General features: G+C 44.2%; 2 protein-coding genes across 7 annotated transcripts in view; both read right to left on the bottom strand.

The window, feature by feature from the left end:
* Window positions 1-347: 347 nt before the first annotated feature.
* On the bottom strand, window positions 348-4,828 carry LOC306657485 (nucleoside diphosphate kinase B). The gene is made up of 5 exons (XM_079133533.1): window positions 4,671-4,828; window positions 4,213-4,342; window positions 2,916-3,017; window positions 2,034-2,146; window positions 348-600 (listed from the first exon to the last, which is right to left on the bottom strand). Exons 2-5 carry the CDS (start codon window positions 4,336-4,338, stop codon window positions 483-485), a joined length of 459 nt encoding a protein of 152 aa, XP_078989659.1. The 5' UTR covers window positions 4,339-4,342; window positions 4,671-4,828; the 3' UTR covers window positions 348-482.
* A 3,249-nt stretch (window positions 4,829-8,077) lies between these two features.
* LOC306657486 (nucleoside diphosphate kinase A) overlaps window positions 8,078-20,992 on the bottom strand; it is a 162,579-nt gene continuing 149,664 nt past the window's right edge. The window contains exons 1-6 of one of the 6 annotated variants that reach the window (XM_079133534.1): window positions 14,681-14,769; window positions 14,005-14,184; window positions 13,287-13,416; window positions 10,647-10,748; window positions 8,836-8,948; window positions 8,078-8,382 (exon numbers count right to left, since the gene is read on the bottom strand). In XM_079133534.1, the coding sequence (XP_078989660.1) occupies window positions 8,265-8,382; window positions 8,836-8,948; window positions 10,647-10,748; window positions 13,287-13,412 (459 nt within the window). In that variant the 5' untranslated portion in view covers window positions 13,413-13,416; window positions 14,005-14,184; window positions 14,681-14,769 and the 3' untranslated portion in view covers window positions 8,078-8,264. Of the gene's footprint in view, window positions 8,383-8,835; window positions 8,949-10,646; window positions 10,749-13,286; window positions 13,418-14,004; window positions 14,185-14,668; window positions 14,783-14,989; window positions 15,010-20,992 lie in introns of those variants that run through there. The other 5 variants (XM_079133537.1, XM_079133535.1, XM_079133536.1 and 2 more) reach the window with 5 other exon arrangements.

The raw sequence follows: 20,992 nt of genomic DNA, 5'->3' as shown, positions 1-20,992 counted from the left end.
TTTTAAATGTTTTTAGACTTCATAAGTAACTTGCCCAAATTTGTACAACTTCAGTTTGTAGATTTCTAGTCTGCATGTTTCACCATTTCCACACATCCTCCTCTCAGAAATAAACACTCTATTAGCTAATGCAAAAAGGGATGTTTATTTTCTTACCAGTCCTTAAACAACCAGTACTACACTTTTCCTCTCCAGCCCTAGAATATGTTGAAGTATGCACAGGTTCTGAGAAGGATCAGATATTTCTTCCATAATAAATAGGACTACTGGGTTTAGATAATGCCACAGTAACCAGGGAACAAAGTCTTTTCTTTCAGCTTAGGATCAAATAAGCACAAGCCACTGCACCCAGTTCCAAAGGCTTTATTGGTAAATATGCTTTAGAAAAGAATGATCTACCCTATCTTCCAAGTCAGTGGAATGAACAGCTGTGTTCAAGGACTCCTCTGGTTGTGCTGACGGGGACCTTGCTTTGACCATCTCTATTCATAGACCCAGTCATGAGCACAAGACTTGTAGTCAACCAATTCTTCAGGCTTAAACCATAGGCTGATCTCTTTTTCAGCACTTTGTATGGAGTCACTGCCATGAATGATGTTCCTAAGAAAGAAAAGTTACTAGTTATCATGTTTTAAAATGCAAAAATCTAACTAATGGTTACAACAAAGGACAGCCACTGCAGAACTTTTCAGCCAAATTTCCACTTGAAGCAGCAAATTGTATACCCCAAAGTATTTTTGAAAACCAACTATAAAACTATGAAGATGGCCAGGCATGGTAGCACATGCCTGTAATCCCAGAGACACAGGAGGATTTAAAGTTGGAGACCAGCCTTAGCAACTTAGTGAGGCCCTAAGCAACATTGTAAGACCCTGTCTCAAAAAAATAAAAAATAAAGGAGTGGGGATGTGGCTCAGTGGTCAAGCACCCCAAGGTTCAATCTCTGGTTTAAAAAAAAAAAAATGAAGGTGCTATTCCAAGAGCTGAGGCAAGAGGATTGCTTAAGCCCAGGAGTCCAGGACCAGCCTGGGTAATAGCAGTACCCCATCTCAACAACAAAGTGACTGTAAAGATGCTTGATGAAAAAGGTTTTGGTTCAACTATATTATACTTCTAAGTTTTCCTCCCTCCCTCAAAAAGTACTTCTAGGACTGGGGATATGGCACAGTGGTAGAGTACTTGCCTAGCATGCATGAAGCTATGAGTTTGATACCCAGCTGATGCTGCAAAAATAGTCCTCAAATTTTGAAGCATATAGAAAAAGTCAAGCTTACTCTAGAACAAAACCTTAACTAGATGTGATTTATTTTTTTGCAGGGGGGTCAGGGGGTGCAGGTACAAGTCTTACTCGATTGCCAAGGCTGGCCTTAAACATGTAATTCTTCTGCCTCAGCCTCCTGAGTTGCTGGGATTGCAAGCAAGGACCACTGCACTTGGCCCTCACCCTTTTTTTTTTTTTTTTAAATCTTGAAACAGGGTCTCGGAAAGTTGCTTAGGGCCTAAGTTGCTGAGGCTTTGAACTTGTGATCCTCCTGCCTCAGCCTCCAAGGTCCCTGGGACTACAGGCTCGCACCACTACACCCAGCTACACGTAATTATTCTCAAGGATTGCTGCTACTCTTTCTTGGATCACTGGTCTGTAAAGTCCAACCATGAAATGCATGCTTATTAATAACAATCCCTTCATTCCACTTGAATCTCAACTCTATGGCTTTTGTATAGATTTTGTGCCCATGGATGCAATGCCCCAAATACAGAGTTTGGCAAGGCTAGAACCCTGTGAGGTTGTGCCATAGTAACTGCCACATGAAACTCGCCTGTGTGGTGACTTGGTTAAAATTTTGAGTAACCTGGGGAAGTAGCTATGCACGAAAATTTTTATCCAATAATAATCTCCATCTAATTTAAAGTTCAGATATTTTGAAAAATGGAATATACCCAAAACATTTGCTTTATACTCCATTTAAGTGAGTAAAGTCATCAATGCACCCCAGGAGTTAAATAAAAGTCATCGACACTATCCCAGGACTTACCTGCCAACTTGAATGCAGAAGTCCCCTCGAATGGTACCTGGTTTAGAATCTGCTGGATTCGTCTCCCCAAGCATCACTCGGCCTGTCTTCACCACATTCAGCCCCTCCCAGACCTTGACCAGAGGGGAAAGGAATTATAGCAACAGATCTGCTACTCAGGACCATTCGGGACAAATACCCCTACCTAAGAGCACACATCAATTAGACCAATCAATGATAATCCCACCAGAGAGCAGAGGCCTATGCGACAAATTCTATTCCAAATATAGGATCCAGACAGAGTCTAAACTTAGGGGATTTATAGAGCCACAAACAGAAAAAAATAGTTGAAGAAGGGGTAAAGTGACAGCAAGAGATGGTAAAGGTTGATTTAAAAGGGAAAGTATTTCAGGGAAAACAGGAGGGAAGTCATGCCAGGGAAACAGGAAGTGCTCTCTCTCAATTTTGGCTCCTCTCTATTACACCCTCTACTTTTGTTCACTCCCAACTGAACATTAATGCCATCTGGAAATGCTTCATCTCTAGCATAGGATTAGAGACTTTTTAAGTATGTATTACATACTTAAGTTCAAATTTTTCATAAGAAAATTTTAGAAAGTATTTAAGTCTAGGAAACATTATGGTGAAAAACACTTGATAAACCTAAGAAATCTGGTACTCTTTTTTTGTTGGCAGTGAGGCTAGCCCTGGGGGAATTTACCATAAAGTGTCCTTTTTTCCTAAAGTCAGATTCCTTTTCCCTTCTCCTCCCAAACTCCTAGTTAATAACTCCAGCAGGACCCATTTGTAAAAGGAACAATTTTGGGTGGGGTGTCTAAAAAAAGGAACAGGTAGGCACTTAGCAATCTTCCTGGTTGTCTTTGATCCCCAACAAGCACTCACCATAGCCACCACTGGCCCTGAGTTCATGTACTTCACCAGCCCTGGGAAGAAGGGTCGATCTTTCAGGTCAATGTAGTGCTGCTTCAGATGGTCCTCAGAGGCCTGATATTCAGAGGAGGGTCAGGTTAGGAAACAAGCTGTAAAAGTTCAAGTATGGCTCCACCCCATCCTCTCCCTCATCAATGGGGCAGGTTCCCTACGAAGTGAATTTGCGGGTCATCCTTGTCCAGGGACCATGCGAATCTTCTTTGTATCATTCCAATTTTAGTATATATGCTGCCAAAGTGAGCACTCGAAATTTTTCTTAAAAGACTGGGGATGTAGCTTCGTGGTAGAGTGCTTGCCTAACATGCCTGAAGCCCTGGATCCAATCCCTGGTACCCCAAAAAAATAAAAAAGAAAAAAATTTTAAGGGGACTGGGGATAAAGCTCAGGGGTAAAATACCCCTGGGTTCAATCTACAGTACTGAAAAGAAAAAAAAAAAGGAAAAGAAAAAAAGAATCCTAGCCAAACCATGCAACTGATGCCATTTTAGCAGAAAGACTTCTGACCATAAAGACATCCTTGTCAATGACATTATGGATTTTATAATCCTAAACAGACGGCATTTGAGGATCCAGACTTAGGAAGTTAAATGTTGGCTGCAACTGAAGTATAAGTCACGTGGAGATCACATGAAACTCCTGTGGCCTACCGAGGAGGCCCTATTAAACATTTCAGATGATAACAGAACATTCTCTTCTCTGATGAACTTGGACTTATTAAGTTTTCAGTACTTAACCCTTCAGTATTGGGGTTCAGATCTGTGTCCCAAATCTGAAGTGGGAAATACAGTCACTACCCCCTGTCAAAGGATGAACGCTGCACCCAGAACGTGTCATCCTCAAGTAGCAGGCAAAGCCCAGGACTGCAAACCTCCGTCCTGTGCGTGGGTAGACCCGCGTGCGCCTGGAAGCGGGCCCCTGGCTTCCTCCACTCGCTGCTGCCCGCCTGCGACAATCGGGCAGGGCCGCGGTTCTGGGCCGGTTGGACGCTCCGAGGGAAGGAAGCCGGCCCTGGACAGGAGTCACGTTACCTCCGCTTAACCTTCCCAAGGGCGTCGGTCCTCCCAGAGCATCGGGAAAGGGTCAGAGAGGCATGGCAGCCCTGGGGAGGGGTCGAGGGCAAAGGGCTTCTCGCGCGATCGCAGTCAGCCAAGCGGACTCCAACCCGGAAAGGAGACGCAGACTAACCGCTGCGGGGAGGGCAAACACCGCGCCCGGGCGGCCGAGTGGGCAGGGAGCTAGGGAGCGTTACCCGAAGGAACTTCATGGCCACCAGCCGGAACCCCTTCTGCTCGAAGCGCTTGATGATCTCGCCCACCAGGCCGCGCTGCACGCCGTCCGGCTTGATGGCGATGAAGGTGCGTTCGAGGTTGGCCATGGTCCTGCGGGACCCGAGGCGCAGTCAGAGCCGGGCGTCCGCCAGGACGCAGCCCCGCCGGGGCCGCGGCCCGAGTCAGGGAGGCCACGTGGACGCCGCCCCGCCACCCGCCTCCCCGGCCTTGGGGACACGTGGCTTCCCGGACGCGTCCGCCCTGCTCCTGCAGGCGCCGCCATCCCTCTGCAGAGACCCAAGGCCCGCGCAGGGGAGGTGCCGGGGACCCGGCTCCGACCAGCGCGGTACTGCGGGGGGCCGCGGGCGCGTGCAGACCGGGGCCCGGATCCCGCGGCGAATCGGGACAGGGTGGTGGCGGAGAGTGCACCCAGTCTTACCCGGGAGCTGCTGGACAGGCGGTGGATGTGCTGCGAGATCGAAATCTGAGCGACCACCCGACCAGGGAGACAGAGGAGGAGGAGGAGGAGGGGCGGGGGCGGGGCGCGAGACGGCCACACCCCGGAGGGCCCGCCGCCCAACCCGGGGATGCCCGTCCTGCCGGACGCGGCCGGCGGCCTTGTCCCCGCCCAGCGACCTGCAGGTGCACGCCCTCGCCTTGCGGGAGACTACCCGAGTTACGAGGCGGGAGGTGATTTGTCCCCCCACTCCAGAGCCTCCCCAATCAAGACTGCTCTTGTCTCAGTGCTTCCTGCTTCCACTTCTCCACGGCGAGAACCTGCGGCTGGTCTTGAGTTCTCTTCCCCTGTCAATTCCATCGACTTTCACCCTCTGCCCCAGCGCCCGCGTCCAGCTGATTCCCCTGCCCTCAGGCGCCCCAAGTCCTTATCCTTACTACCTCTGAAAGTCAGCCTTCCTTTCCCCACCCCTTTGCTTAAGCCCTGGTTAAGCCCTGGGCCTCACTCATCCGCGTTCTCGCTTCTAGCCGCACGCACGGAGTCTGTCTCAGCACCCTCCTCTGAGGCCATCTGCTCCAGTCTCTGTACCCTGCCCTCTGTACTCCTTGGGAAGATATTGCATACCTTTCGCTATATGTCCCTGGCTGCCTGTCTCCGCACTACCTTCCCACCCTCAATCAGCTGCCCTGTTCTCACCCAGCACTACTGTGTGGTCAGGTTCAACCTGAGACACACCATAGCAAGAGTCTAGAGTCTCATAGATATCAGACCTGTCGACTTACAAACAGTCCCCCACTCCTATCTGGCTGGCAAACCACACACCCTTCTTTGTTGGGTCCTGACAACGAAATCACAGAGTGCCTGGACAAACCTGGTGACCCAGCCAGCTGCAGGTTTATCTTAGCTGGCTTGAGCCCAAGTTGGGGCCTGGAACCTTCTCAGGCACTGATTAAGACATTTAGATTGTTGCCCCAAACACAAAGAAGCTGGCTCAGGTTCTGAGCCAAAATTCCTTAAACCCTCATATAAGCTCCATACCATGACCCCTTGCTGAGAACACCCCTTTCCTCTCCTTGTCTGTCTCAAGGAGGAGCTGCAACACTCTTAAGTTTCCCTAATAATCTTTGGGCTAGTCACCCTGACATTTAGTGCTTCTTCTGGAATCCCAATAGGCCCCATCCTTGTAGGAACTCCCCTGCCACCCTTCTTGGGGAGACTCCAGCCCATTTAATCAGGAGAAAGCATCCCTTTTTGGTGGTCCCCTGCTTCTCTAGGGAAGTCAGTAAGCCCGCCCCTCAGCGTCCCTAACACTAATACCAGTCTGGCAGCACTCCCTGCCCTGAGATGGTGTGAACTATGTGCCTCCCCCCAGTACAGTGAGCCAATCTCACTAACAGCACTTATCACTTGTGACTGACCAAATGGGGTGACAATCCAGGCCTCTAGTTACACCTTATCAGCTTCCCAAACCTCTAGTGGCAGAGCATCAACCCATGATACATTGACAATAATTGTCATTTGCTCTCGTTCTGGGGCAGGGTTTCCTTTGACCTCAATCTGAAGCACACTCTTATTTAGATTTCCTCTTCAGAGTTACCAAATGTCAAACTGTGGGTAAGAAACTGGAAATTTCACTGGGCATTTCTCTGAACAGTGGAGAGCTATTTGCCCGATGGCCAGATCACTGATATCTACCTATAGTTCAGTACTAACCCTCTCCAACCCGTCTCCTTTCCTTCCTGGAAAGACCTTTCTTGACAGGAAGCTATAGCAGCCTCCCTGCAAAGGTCCTGGTAAGTTCTGGAACTGTCATCCCACTCCCTAAAACAGAACATGCTTTGCATGAAACAGCCTCCAGCTGCCCCAAAAGAAGGTAGCTCTTATCCCAACCATCCTCCTCCTCCTTTCCCTTTCTCTCTATTGCTCCTACCAGCCAGGTGAACAATACCAAGCAAGAGACCCTGCTGAAGTTTGTGACAAAAATCAGTTGCCCCTCAATATTCATTCTCACTTTCTAGCTCACTTTTTTTCCAAGTAGAACTTCTGAGTTTTACTTGAGCACAAGTTTACTCAAATAAAAAGGATATTTTCCAGTTTCTCTTGTTAGCTAAATGCAGCCATATGACTAAGTTCTAGCCAATAGGATGTCATGATAAGTGAAGGTACTTCACTTTTCTTTCTTTGTTTTTTGTTTGTTTAGTTGGGCTTTTTGGTTTAGGGTTTATTTTGTTTTTGGTACCAGGGATGCTTTACCAAATGGGCTACATCCCCAACCCAGACAGGTTCTTGCTAAGTTGCTTAGGACCTTGCTAAATTGCTGAGTCTGGCTTTGAACTTGCGATCCTGCCTCTGCCTCCTGAGTCTGTGGGATTGTAGGTATGTGCCACCGCACCTGGCTCTTTTTTCTTGAGACCGGGTGTCACTATACAGCCCAGGCTGACCTTGGACTACTATCTCCCAAGTAGCTGGAACTACGGACACACACCACAGCACCCAGTTTGAGTTTTACCTTTAAAAGTAAGGGATACTCCTTTCATTTCCCTCCCCAACTTTCTGGAAGCTGGCCCTAGGGGTAGTAATCCATATTGAGTTGGTTAGAAGGAAATGAGTCCCTGGGCGACCTCAAGGTTCAGAGCCTTACCACCAGCACCATCCCTAATGAACAGCTTAGATTATAAATTGGAATAGAAGTACGTTTGTGTCTTATCTCTCATAAAGCAACCAAATTAATATCCAAATAAGTATAAGCTACTTAGATTTGTCCCACTTTATTTGAGACCATCCCAGGGATCTAGGCTTACTGCCCAGAGCTTCTCTGAGTTTTCTGAAATAGTTACAACTTCTCATATTTCTGAAGAACAGGATAGATATCTGTTATTTCAGATGAAGCCTCTGTATCCAGTAGAATCTCTGTGTGTGTTACTGGGAACTGAACCCAGGTGTGCTCTAACACTAAGCCATAGCCTCAGCCCTGTTTTATTAGTTTTTGTTTTTTATTTTGAGCAGGGTCTCACTAAGTTTTTTAGAGTCTCACTTAGTTGCTGAGGCTGGCCTCAAACTTGTTATCCTATCTCATCCTCCTGAGCTGCAGGGATTACAGGCGTGTGCTACCACATCCGCTTCATCAGAAGCGGGTTTAGTTTTGACAACCTAACAGATCCTCCATAAATGCTTGTTGACTGGCTCTGTGCCAAGAGTGGATGGAATGCAGGAGATGAGGAGATAAACAGGCAAAGAGAATGCCTGTGTGTATGTGAGATCTTCAGGCCTATACAAATAATTTATATAGTATTTATACTCCATTAGCTCAGATGGTCCAGAAAACACAAATAGGAAAAGAAGAATGCAAAGCAATACAGCAATACAAAGTAAACAATTCAACTAATTCCATGTTGAGATGAAACAGTTTAATCTGATGGTAGCACATAATACTGTACAGGGAGCACTCACAGCTCCAAGAGTTGCCCTCTAGATTATAAGGAAGTTCCAGAAATAACTAGATTTGCTACAGTCTGGTCCCCTGCCCATGGGAATGGTGGGAAGTAGACAGGCAAAGCATGGTGGCTTGCCCTCCTGTCACTCGTAGATCCAGTCCTGTGCACAACTCTTGTAATCCACCAGTTCCTCAGGTTGAAACCACAAGCTGATCTCCTTCTCTGCACTCTCCACAGAATCGCTGCCATGGATAATGTTCCTGAGTGGGGAAAAGATGGCCACATTACCAAGCCAATAAGATTTAAGCCCAGAAACCCATCATATTCCCAATGCTAGAAAGTCTGGAGCCACAGCAGCAGCAAAGCCAAGACTCCACACATTTTAGACCATGTATCAAAAGAAAAAACTCACAGCTGCCATTAACAGATAGATGAAGAATGACCTGCCCACACCCAGGCCTCCCGGCAAAAAGGAGACAAGCAGCAACAGCCTTCGGGGAGGCCTCTGGCCAGGTTCTATACTTTCTACACTGAGGCATAACCACAGGATGATGATGACCAAAGACAGTCCGCGAAGTCAACCACCAACTCTACAGGATGACAGTGAACTCTGATTTAAAACTGACCTGCATGTATCATCAGGTCTACCTCCAGCCTCAGAATTCTTGTGGCAACTCAGACTTCAGACTAGAGTAAAAAACACCAAATCCCACCTGCCAACTTGGATGCAGAAGTCCCCACGGATGGTCCCAGGTTTGGAATCGGCAGGATTGGTCTCCCCAAGCATCACTCGGCCTGTCTTCACCACATTCAGTCCCTCCCAGACCTCAAAGGACAAAAGAAAACGTGGTCAAGGAAGAAACCCAATCTCAGCAGAAAATCTGGCAACTATTAATTCAGAAAAAGTCCCCATTGAGATAACATTCATTCACTGAACAAGTATTTATAGAGCATCTATTTGTTACTGGTCTCCCCAGTCCTGCCTTTCTACAATCCATTCTTCTTCTTTTTTAGATGTTGATAGACCTTTATTTTATTCATTTATTTATATGTGGTGCTGAGAATCGAACCCACTGCCTTTCGTGCCTAGCAAGCGCTCTACCACTGAGCCACACCCCAGCGCCTCTACAATCCATTCTTTTTTTTTTTTTTTTTTTGCAGTGCTGGGGATTGAACCCAGGGCCTTGTGCTTGTGAGGCAAGCACTCTACCACCTGAGCTACATCGCCAGCCCTACCATCCATTCTTGACACAGCAAATGGTGCAGATTTTTAAAAGTACCAAGTGTGAAAACTCCCAGCACTGCTGAAGAGCATGGACAACACAGCCTTCATGCTGTGGCCCCTGCCTGCACCTCTGATCTCATCTCTTCTTTGGGTGGGGGTACAGGGGACTGAACCCAAGGATACTTTATCACTGAGCTCCTTCCCCAGCCTTTTTTATTTTATTTTTTATTTTGAGACAGGGGCTCGCTAAGTTGCTGAGGGTCTCACTACATTGCTGAGGTTGGCATCCTCTGCCTCGACATCCAGAGTTACTGGAATTATAGGCATGCTCCACCACATCAGGCTCTGAACTCATCTCGACCATGGATGCGCAAAAATTACTTAACATTATTCAGAGGATAAAGGCCCAGTGTGGTAACCATGTGAGCCCCACAGATATCTATAAACCACCCAAAAGTACATGACATCTAACAATAAATAATCTTTATTTATTGCTAGAAGAATGAATTAGAATCTTTCCCACTTCAAGGCTGGTATGTAGGAACAAATTAAGTCAGCTAAAGAGCAAGATCTTATCATTCAGATCTTAGCTTGCAAATCACATTCCTTGACCATCCAATCTAAAGGGATCACTTCCTATCACATCACCCAGTTTGTGCATATTACTATACCATTATATAAGCCTTTATATATATTGGCTTAGTAATATACATATATGTGTATATTTTTATGTATGAAAGTATGTATAAATACATATTTCTTAATTTCTTTATTGTCTTTCCACCCCTACCCCCTTCAAGAAATGTAGGCAAAGGCCAGGAATATAGCTCAATGGTAGAACACTAACCTAGCATACCTGAGGCCCTTGGTCTGATCCCCAACACTGTAATTTTAAAAAAAAGGAAGTGTAGGCAAAAAGAGGTATGAAAACAGATACCCATTTTGTCTCATTCATGGCTATATCCCCCGTCTAGAAGAAAGCCTGGCATACATAGAACAAGCAATACACACTTGGTAGTCACAGTGCAATAAACAAGAAACAATCTCCCTGCCCTCCAGGGTTTTCAAACAAGCAGGTCTCTCCCCCTTCCTCTTGGCCATGGTCTTCAGCTCAGTAAGCAAATGTATCTTTTCTTTGGTGCGTCAGAGAGCTGACTCCTAGCCTAACTGCCCATTCCTGCCAACCCGAGGTTTCTCTGAAGCAACAAGGCCCTCGCATCAGATGCAGGAATCACAGCCCTCACTCGTCTCCACTTCCAACTGAGTCATTCACATCAACAGCCACACAGGCACACTCACCATGGCAACCACTGGCCCTGAGTGCATGTATTTCACCAGACCAGAGAAGAAAGGACGGTCCTTCAGGTCAATGTAGTGTTCCTTGAGAAGGTCTTCAGAAGCCTTATTTCAACAGGACAGAAAATAAGAACTAAGAACCCCAAAACTGTCTAAAAACAAACAATTTAGTTATTCCTCCTCACCCATCCTGCTATATAAAACATGAGCTCTTAGCTCACTGATTTGTATAACAAATACATTCTCATCTTCAGTCATTTTTGGGATTGAACCCAGGGCCTTGGGCATGCCAGGCAAGCATACTCTGCCACTGAGCCACATCCCCAGCTAACTGAATACATTCTCTACACTACCAGAGGGGAACAGTGACAGGGACTAAAATGCTTCTGCAGTTTTGAACCAATTTTCTCCCTCTAGGCCTTGAATGATCAGAATAAAATAACATTACACTGAAGGTTAGCTGTTAGTGGGATAGTAGATTGGTGCAACCACTTTGGAAAGCAGTATGGAAATTCCTAAGAAACTTGGAATGGAACCACCATTTGACCCAGGTACCCCACTCCTCAGTTTATACCCAAAGGACTTAAAATCAGCATACTACAGTGATGCAGCCATGTCAATGTTTTGAGGAACTCAATTCATGACAGCAAAACTATAGAACCAACCTAGATGCCCTTCAGCAGATGAATGGATAAAGAAAATGTGGCACATATACACAGTGGAGTATTAGTCTTAAAGAAGAATGAAAGTATGGCATTTGCAGGCAAATGGATGGAACTGGAGAATATCATGCTAAGTGAAATAAGCCAATCCCAGAAAAACCAAAGGCGGAATGTTTTCTCTGATAAGTGGATGCTGATTCATAGTGGGGGGTGGGTAGGGAAGAATGAGGGAACTTTGGATTATACAGAGGGGAATGAGGGGAGGGGTGGGGCAGGTGGGGATGGGAAAGACAGTACATTGAGACAGACATTATTACTCTATGTACATGTATGAAAAAAAGTTTTTTTAAATATTTATCCCAGTCAAAAAAAAAAAAAGATAATGAAGAAAATAAATTAAAAAAAAAAACTGAATGTTAGGGAAACAAAAATACAATGACTTCCCATCCCAGAACAGACATCAACAAACATGGGAGAGGGAAGTCAGGGAGGTAGCGTGGATACTCCATAGGCAGCGAACTGAACCAGGCCGTCTCCTAGGGATACTTAACATTATTCAGAGGGTAAAGGCCCATTGTGGTGACCATGTGATTCCCCACAGATATTTATAAACCACCCAAAAGTATATGACATCTAACAATAAATAATCTTTATTTATTGCTAGAAGAATGAATTAGAATCTCTCACACTTCAAGGTTGGCATGCAGGAACAAATCAAATTAGCTAAAGAGCAAGCCATCTGCTTAGTTTTAACTCAACTTGGCTGTCTTCTCTGCCATTGCACCTACGCTTGCTGAGAATCTCAGAAGGCCCTGAGTTTTAATTCTATTAACTGGTTCCAAATATCTGTACTTACAAAACACATCATAGGCATTTTTTTTTTTTTTTTTTTTTTTTTTTGGACAGAGGGAGAACCTCAAGTCATGACAGCAATTGTTCTTTCCATTCTTTACCAAACCTACATCCTTAACAGGAAAAGTCATTGTAAAAGAGAAAATGTTTGACTTAGGAGTCAGAGACCCAGGTTAAAAATCCCAGCTGCATCACTGACTGTTCTATCAGGCACATTTACTTAACCTCTCCACGCCTGCTTCCCCCTCATTAACAACCACAAGAACGGGAGTAATTACCTCTCAGGGTTGTCATGAGGGCTAGAGGGAAAAAAATAGGTGCCCAGTACCAAGTAAATACCTGATTAACAACTCATTCAGTTCGTTTTACCTTCAAAACTAAAGTTAATATGCAAACCCCTTGTTTGTCCATCAACTGACCCTCATCATTCCACCATGCTCTACCCTCAGCATTAACAATCTACCCCTTCCTAAAATATCACACAGGAAGAAAACTGCAAATCAAGCTAAATTTAAAATGCACTAGGGGGGACCAAAATTGATTCCTTTAATAGGAAAAAAATATTGTCTCCTAATTTATTTGAGAATCTGACTTCTCATCTCTTGGATCTGTTTGAAGAAGGGTTCTTTCTTGGCTAATCCTTTGAATTTATTGAAATACTGCTTTTAGGTGTCTTGTAGATGTATTTGCTCTCTGCTATGTCAGGAGACCACAGTCTTCCCGCTAAAGCGCCAGTGGTTCCTGATATATGTTGGACACTAAGCAGGTAGTAATTGATGGTGCAAAGATTTTCTTGCTGAAAAACAACTTGCCTCAAAAGGGGAAAAAAAGTTCTCTAAAATAATTATCTGTTTAGGAAGCTAGAGACCAGGAACCCAAACACACCCAGGACTATGTCAGAAATTACAGTGCTACAGTAATAATGTGGAGTTCTATGTTGCTAAGGGGAAAAACAGACTATTTTTGCAAGTCCCAAAAAACTTGTTTTGTTTCCGGAGTTAGCTAAGATGCTAGGTCACTGAGGGGTTTCCAGGCTTCAAGACGTTCGTTTATGGTCAGCCTACCATGGAGAAATCTAAAAGGAGAGGGGGCAAACAGAAACTAATCAGGAAGAATGAAGTTTACTTACCTGCATTAATTTCAAACTAACAAGACGGAATCCCTTCTGCTCAAAACGCTTGATGATCTCTCCCACAAGACCCCTCTGGACCCCATCAGGCTTGATGGCAATGAAGGTGCGCTCATTGTTGGCCATGGTCCTGGAGATAGGCAGGTAGGGGAATGAAACAGCACTAAATCTCCTGCCTGCATTATCCTTCTCAAGCAGATTACCCCATAAAGCTGGTTTAAATCTGTCATGTCTACTCCAAGTTTCTCTGGTTAAAAAACAAGAACAAAAACAAAAACAGTTCCTCCCCATTTCCCTCACATACATATATGAACTAATATCCCAAAGTGGGGAAGAGTCTAAAAGCAGAGACTATAATTTCTAACCCACTTGATTTAACACGCTTCTATTAATCATCTACTATATACCCAACATTGTAATGGAACCAAGGTAGGGAATGTACAAATAAAATATGATCTTCCTCAATAATCCAGGCTGGAGAAAACGGCACTGATGTGGTTTTACTAATATGAAAGTGACATATGGTATAAGTCTGTAAGAAATACAGTTGGACCTACTGCTATAGCCACGGTATTAGAACTGGAAGGGGTTTTAGAGAATATGTCATGTCATCCCATGGGGGAAAGGAAGCCTGGAGAGCTTCCATTCCAGATCCTTCTTTTTACAGAGAAGACCTGCACAGGACAGTCTCACAGGATGAGAAGAGGAGATTCCTCACCTTGAAAGACAATCCTAAGGGGATATAGCAGCCCCGCCTCCTTCTCCTTCCTGAACTTGAGTTAACCTCTTAACAGAGAATCTTAACACTGTAGTCCAACTTTCTGTTTGTGTGCCTGCCTCCCTGCAGGTCTGTGGCCTGCAAACAAGGCTGGTTTACTCCTGTATCTGTCTCTGGTACCTAGCCACAGGTATAAAAAAAAAAAAAAAAAAAAAAAAAAAGGAAAGAAAATGCTTTCAATGATAACCACTCCACCCTTCCAAGAAAGAGACAAAGCCCAAAGCCTAGCTGGGGAGCCTCCTAAGGAGCGTGGGACAAGCATGGATTAAAGGGCCAGAAACGGTACCTATAAAAGTCCCTTCACACTTACTTAACCCTGGCACACACTGCTGTCATTCATTCATTCAGCAAGCACCTCCTAAGCGCCAACCGTGCCCAGTACCGTACTGGAGGAGAATAAGGCACAGCCCCTGCCTGACGGGAAAGGCAGCACGGACAAAGAAGAACCCACGTAGCGTGGGAACTGTGCTGACAGGTCTGCACCTGTCCACAGATGCTCCCTCGCCCTTCTCGCCCATCTGATCCCCCTCGCCACCTCTCGGAGCAGAACCCACCACTTCACTAACCCTCTTCATCTCCCGACCCCCACTTCCCCAGATCTCACCCTTTCCTTTACCCTCAGGATCCCAACCCCTCTCAGCCCTCCAGCCGCTTGGGCTTCGACTACCGCTGCAGCAGCCGGCACCGGAAACGCAGCCCGGCCCCACGTGGTTCCCAGCATCTGACACACGGAACGCTTTTGCGCAGATCCGCTGCAGGAGAGCCCTTTTTGCAGAACACCGCTCGCCCACGCCTCCTCTTGTGAGTAGGATGTCATTCTAGGGCGCAACCTTCCGGTGTTTAACTTCCTGCGCTAGTGTTTGTCGGGCTCTTCCGTCTGGCTGCCATCTGTTTTTTTTTTTTTAACCCTAATATTCTGACTCACTTCCTTCGTTCGCAAGCAAATTGGCTTCCCGAGAGGTGGCGCTCACACTTTGCATGATGTTCGAACCAGCATCTGACCCAGAGGTGGACTTGTCTCGCTCCTGCTTTACGTTTATTTACTCCTTCCAGCCTGTCAAGCAATAAAATGATTTACTGAGTGCCTACTATGTGCCAGGCACTGTTCCAGGTCCTGGGGATAAACAGTATGCTCGCTTCTGGTAGGGTCGAGAGGAGTGGTAAACAAGAAACAGATAAGCAAACCAATACGTAATACTTTGTGTTATGTAAGTGCCGTGAAGAAAAAGCTGAGCAGGGAGAAAGTAAGGGTCAAGGAAGTGATAATAGAACAGACCTGGTGACTATCTTAAGAACCGAGAACTGTCAGTGAGCATTGCGTGGTAGAAAATGCGTTTGGAAAGGGTCAACATTATGTTGTGGCAAGCCAAAGATTTTGTCAGTCATGACGTCATCATCATCTATATAATTTTTTAAAAATTATTATGATTTCTATGTGAAGAATGAATTAGTAGGGGAAAGCTACAAAAGTTGTATCGAGTGTTTTCCAAAAAAAGTCATTGTAGACAAAAAGAAAATGAGTCTTGACATAAATTAACCTCACGCATTATACAAAATTCACACAAAATGGTTCATCAATTTAAATGTAAAATATAATTTTTCTTTTTTTTAAACAAGGCTGGGGCCAGACGCGCTGGCCCAAGCCTGTAATCCCAGATGCTTGGGAGGCCAAGGCAAGAGAATCGGAAGTTTGAGGCCAGCCTCACCAACCAAGGGAGGCTCTAAGTAAATTGTCTCAAAAAATAAAAGGGGCTTGGGATGTGGCTCAGTGGTTAAATGTCTCTGGGTTCAATTCCCACCCAGTTCCAAGAAGAAAGAGATAGAGAAAGAATTACACTGAAAAAAAAAACAAAAAACTTGTAGCTGGGCACAGTGACTTATTACTGCAGTCTCAGGTCCTGAGAGGTTGAGGGCAGAAGGATCATTACACTCATGAGTTTAAGGTCAGTCTGGAAAAAAGAGTGATATCCCATAGGGTGGCGGTCACTTGGAAAAAGCTATAAACGATTGTATTTGTACAACATTCAGAGGTGGTTGTTAAGGATCAAACCAGCCCCTCCACATGTATTCTACCACTGAGCTACACCTTCAGAACCCATATAACATGCTTGAAATAACAAAACTACAGAATAATAGATTAGTGGCTGCCAGGATTTAGAGATGGGGAAGAGTATCTGCATGTGTCCATAAAGGGATAGCCCAAGGAAGTCTTGTGGTAATGGTTCTGTATTTGATTGTGGTGGCAATTACATGCATGACAAAGTTGCATGAAATTTTAAATACCTGACATAAATGAATGCATGTGAAACTGGTGAGATCAGAATAAATTCTGTAGGTTATACTAATGTCATTTTCCTGATTAATATTGTACTGTAATTATGTCAGATGTTACCATTTGGGCAAAGGATATATGTGATTTTTTTGTACAAATTGTTGGCAATTTCTTCTGAATCTATAATTACTTAGAAATAAAATAAATAAGTGGGATTAGAAAAAATGGTTGAGATTGTTGAAACTGATTGAGAAGCCCAAGTGAGAAATGATTGTGGTGTGCACATAGGTTGTGACAAAAGAACTGGAGATAGGTACTTAGAGGGCATGTATTTAAGATTAAACCCAGAGAGAATGGTGGTGGTGCTTAGGATGTAGTGCATGAGAGAAAGAAGAGTAGAGAGCCAGGTGCAGTGGCACACATCTGTAATCCCAGCACCTTGGGACGCTGAGACAGGTGGATCACAAGTTTGAGGCCAGCCTCAGCAAATAGTGAGACTCTAAGCAAATTAGTGAGACCCTGTCTCAAAATACAAAATAAAAAGGGCTTAAACACGGAGCTACACACCAGCTGAGGCCAGCCTCAGCAAATTAGTGAGGCCCTAAGCAACTCAGTGAGACCCTGTCTCTAAATAAAATATTTAAAAGGACTGGGGATGTGGCTCCAGTGCTTAAGCACTACTGGGTTCAATCCCTGGTACCAAAAAAAAAGAAAAACTTTTTAGGCATCTCTTCTGAATCCCAATAGATTACTGCACACCTTCTGTGTCATAGTCATGGCCTCTAGCTGGCATCTGTCGGTTCTTCATATGTGTGTCAATACTATGCAAAGCCTGGGTTTGATCCCCAGGAAGGAAGAATGGAGATACACACACTATTATTATTCTCATTTTTTCAGAGTAGGAAACTTAGGGTCCATGGAGGGAGAACAACCTGCCCATATCCAAACAGCTAGAAGAGGTAGAACCAGGATTTCAAGTCAGTGTGTAACACCAAAGCCTGGGCTCTTAACCACAGGTGTGCTGGATCTCACTTCTGGTGGGGATCACTGTGGGGTGCAAATAAATCATAATGGGACCACAAGGGGATGACACAATTATTTTTAAATGTAATATGAGAAGACAGCTAGCTTCATATTGTGCAAACAATGGAATTGATTCGGAACACGACTATCCTGTTATTAATGATTTAAGGAATGGGAGTGGGAGCAACCAATGCATTATTATACCCATGCATGAGAAATAGAAAGGCATCTTGGGATGCAGGGCAGAGAGAGAACATTCATAATACTAATCAAGAATGAGCCCCTGAGGACTCTTCACTGCCCATAATCAAGAATGAAGCATGAACCCTCCTATCTTTGACTTAAGTCAAACTGCAAATCAAACAGCAGGATAGTTGGCAAAGGCAAATTGCCTAAGCTTCACAAAACCCACACACAAGTCATCTGCCTTTGACTCCTCAGTGCTTCTGAGTCCCCTGATTCCTGAAAGAGAAAACAGAGAAATTTTAGGGATACCTGCAATATTTGCTGATGGAGGAAGATAGTCATGAATTATCATCACATAGTCTGATGTGGGTACCACATTTTCCCCCAAAACTGGGGATTGAACCCAAGGCTTTACAATGGTAGGCAAGTGCTGTACCACTGAATTACACTCCAAGCCCAAGGAAGACCGATTTTTTTCCTGTTATATTATATCAACTAGTATTAATGATAGTATTTCATACCATTGTTTTTTTCCTCTTGTACTAGGGATTGACCCCAGGGGTACTTTACCACTGAGCCAAGTCCTCAGCCCTTTTTGCCTATGCTACCATGCCCAGTCATTGGGTTGGTTTTTCTTTATTTCTTTCCCTTCCTTTTTCTTTTCTTTTTTCTTTTCTTTCTTTCTTTTTCTCTTTCTTTCTTTCTTTCTTTCTTTCTTTCTTTCTTTCTTTCTTTCTTTCTTTCTTTCTTTCTATCTATCTTTCTTCTAGTTGTAGATGGACGGAATGCCTTTGTTTTGTTTTTGTTTTTATGTGGTACTGAGGATGGAATCCAGTGCCTCACAGGTGCCAGGCAAGCACTCTGCAACTGAGCTACAGCCCCAGCCCCCCAGTGGAGACTTTCTTAATTTGCGGATGGAAAATTTGATGAACAGAAAGTTTAAATAATTAGTACCAGGCCACAAAACTGATAAATGGCAGGACTTGACTATGAATCCATCTTTATTCCTGTTCCCAAGCACATTCCTAACCACCACAATGTGCTGTGATGTGCTCAGGAATCAGACTTCCCTGCAGAATGAGACTTCAACAGTCACCATCCAACCCAATTTACATCAGTCATCTTATTTCTTTCTACTCAACTTATTGCTTTCCTTTGCTATTCCTGCAATTTCTGCTCTTATGAACAGTAACTTTAATACCATTGAACTTTTCTCCTTAAGTCCCTTAACTGTCTCCCCTTTTATTTTTATATCTTCTCACAGCCTTCTTGTTTCCACATTCTAAGCTTAGATACAATAAAGTCTTTGGCAAAAACATGGGCTCTCTGCCTTAACGGTTCAGGTACTTGCCCCTCCCTTGGTATAGTCTTTCAAACTAAACCTTTCTGGGGCAAAGGATTATGTGGGTGAAGAGGCTCAATATTCAAGGTAGCGATTTAGCATTAATTACCTTCTTGCTCACATGTGGTTTGACTCTCCAAGACAACCAATGGGGAATCTGACCTAGGCCTAATACTTTAAAAAAAATTTTTTTTTGTTTTTAGTTGTAGATGGATACACCACCTTTATTTTATTTATTTATGTGGCACTGAGGATCGAACCCAGTGCCTTACACATGTGAGGCAAGCACTCTACCACTGAGCTACAACCCCAGCCCCGTACTTTTTGTTTTTCCCAGTGGTGATTCCAGACTAGTTCACCACTTCTTCCTCCCTTTGGCCTGTCCAGTGTGGGGTTCAATGTCACATAATCAATTATTATCAGAATACTATCATTATAGTACCTTTCATATTAGTCAGGATGGGCTAAATTATACTGTAGCAAAGAAAGAAATCCCAGTTCTAGGGGCTACACAAAACCCAATTCAGCTACAGCCTAGCACCTCTCCAGTCAGCTGTCCCAGATAGTAACCCTGGGAGCCAGGCTTTTCCAACATCATCTCAGTATAAGGCCTAAGTGCACCGCAGAATTGCTAAGTGAACAGGAGAGTCATGCAGTGACTGTTATATGGTCGATTTGGCCTGGAGATGACACAAATCACTTCTCCTTTGAGCCCATAGAGCAGAAATAGTCAAGTGGCCCTGCCTAACTCTAAACAGGTTAGGAAATATGGGGAACATGTAGCCTTTTGTGAGCTGGAAGTGTGTTTGCCTTTTTCTCATTAATGTGTTGCACACTACAATCTGTTCTCTCCTTTTTCAGTCTAGCTGTAAGCCATCCACTTGTACCTTGGACTTTAACTTTCCACCTCTAAACCCATTCATTATTGCTTAAACCAATTTCTGTTCTTTGGAGCATTTCACCTCCTGCCAAATGATGTGACCTCTGCTCTTTAACTTGCATGCCTCACCACAGGAATGTGTTCTCCCCTTCTCTCTGCCTAGTTTTGCATCTAGTCAGTTTCCAGGAGCTGCCAGCTGAGAGTGGCCTAAATTTTTTGTAAGTGGAGTTATTAGAGCAAGGAAGAGGGGGCTGGGGAAATAGCTCAGTTGGTAAAGTGCTTGCCTGTCAAGCACAAGGCCCTGGGTTCAATCTCCAGCACCGGGAAAAAAAAGAGCAAGGTGGTTAGAGCCCTCGCCTAGCATGCGTGAGACCCTGGGTTTAATCCTCAGCACCACATAAAAATTAAAAATAAAGGTATTGTGTCCACCTACAACTAAAAAACAATAGTATATGTATATATATATATATATATATATATTTTAAATGAGCAAGAGGTGAATGAAGAAAGGAACACAAAGAAAATACTGACAAGATAAATCAAGTTAAAGCCTCCAGAACCCAGGTCCAGCAGTCACTCCTGGCCCACTATCTCCCTAAGACAGTTCAAAACAGGTCAGATGCAAAGAGCCCCAATGATCTCTGGTAGAAATGGGTCTTTCTCATCCACAGTTTATGTATATTCTGATCACAATGAACATCAGTGTCATGTTTTAATTAAACATACTATTGTATCAGTATTGTGAAGGGGAAAAAGTACATCAACTTAGTTTCAAATTTATGTTTTTGGGTCTTTTTTTTTTTTTTTTTTTTTGGTGTTGAGGTTGAAACCCAGGGCCTTGGACATACTAGGCAAACAATCTACCACGAAGCTACATCACCAGCCCTCAGTCTTTATTTTTACATTATATCAAACTTTATACCAGATATTATACTTTATTTATATTATACCAAATACACAATTAGAAAACAAGAATTTCCTTCTAGAGGTATGTATGCCTAGGAAGAAAACACATAAATTTAATGACTTGCTCATTTTTACCTTAGTAAGAATTAGCTTGGGGAGTTTTTGTTATTGTTCTTGTTGGTTTGTTCATTCGTTTTTGTCTTTAATAATTGTTTGGGATCAATACATTGAAGATTGGGTAAAGAGAAAGAAGTAGGGGAAGGGAAGCTGGTGGGCTAGTAAGAAATACTTCATATGAGATATGGGATAGCACGTGGCA

Source organism: Sciurus vulgaris (assembly GCF_902686455.1).
Source record: "Sciurus vulgaris genome assembly, chromosome: 3".
Taxonomy (NCBI): Eukaryota; Metazoa; Chordata; class Mammalia; order Rodentia; family Sciuridae; genus Sciurus; species Sciurus vulgaris.
Note: the sequence above shows the minus strand (reverse complement) of the source record. Positions and strands in the feature narration are given on the sequence as shown.

Excerpts from the sequence above, each read along its gene's own strand:
- LOC306657485 (XM_079133533.1), bottom strand. The coding sequence starts at position 4,338 with ATGGCCAACCTCGAACGCACCTTCATCGCCATCAAGCCGGACGGCGTG. Across the intron at positions 2,147-2,915 it reads CAGGGCCAGTGGTGGCTATG|GTCTGGGAGGGGCTGAATGT; the intron begins GTGAGTGCTTGT and ends CCTCTGGTCAAG. Across the intron at positions 601-2,033 it reads TTCTGCATTCAAGTTGGCAG|GAACATCATTCATGGCAGTG; the intron begins GTAAGTCCTGGG and ends TTTCTTTCTTAG.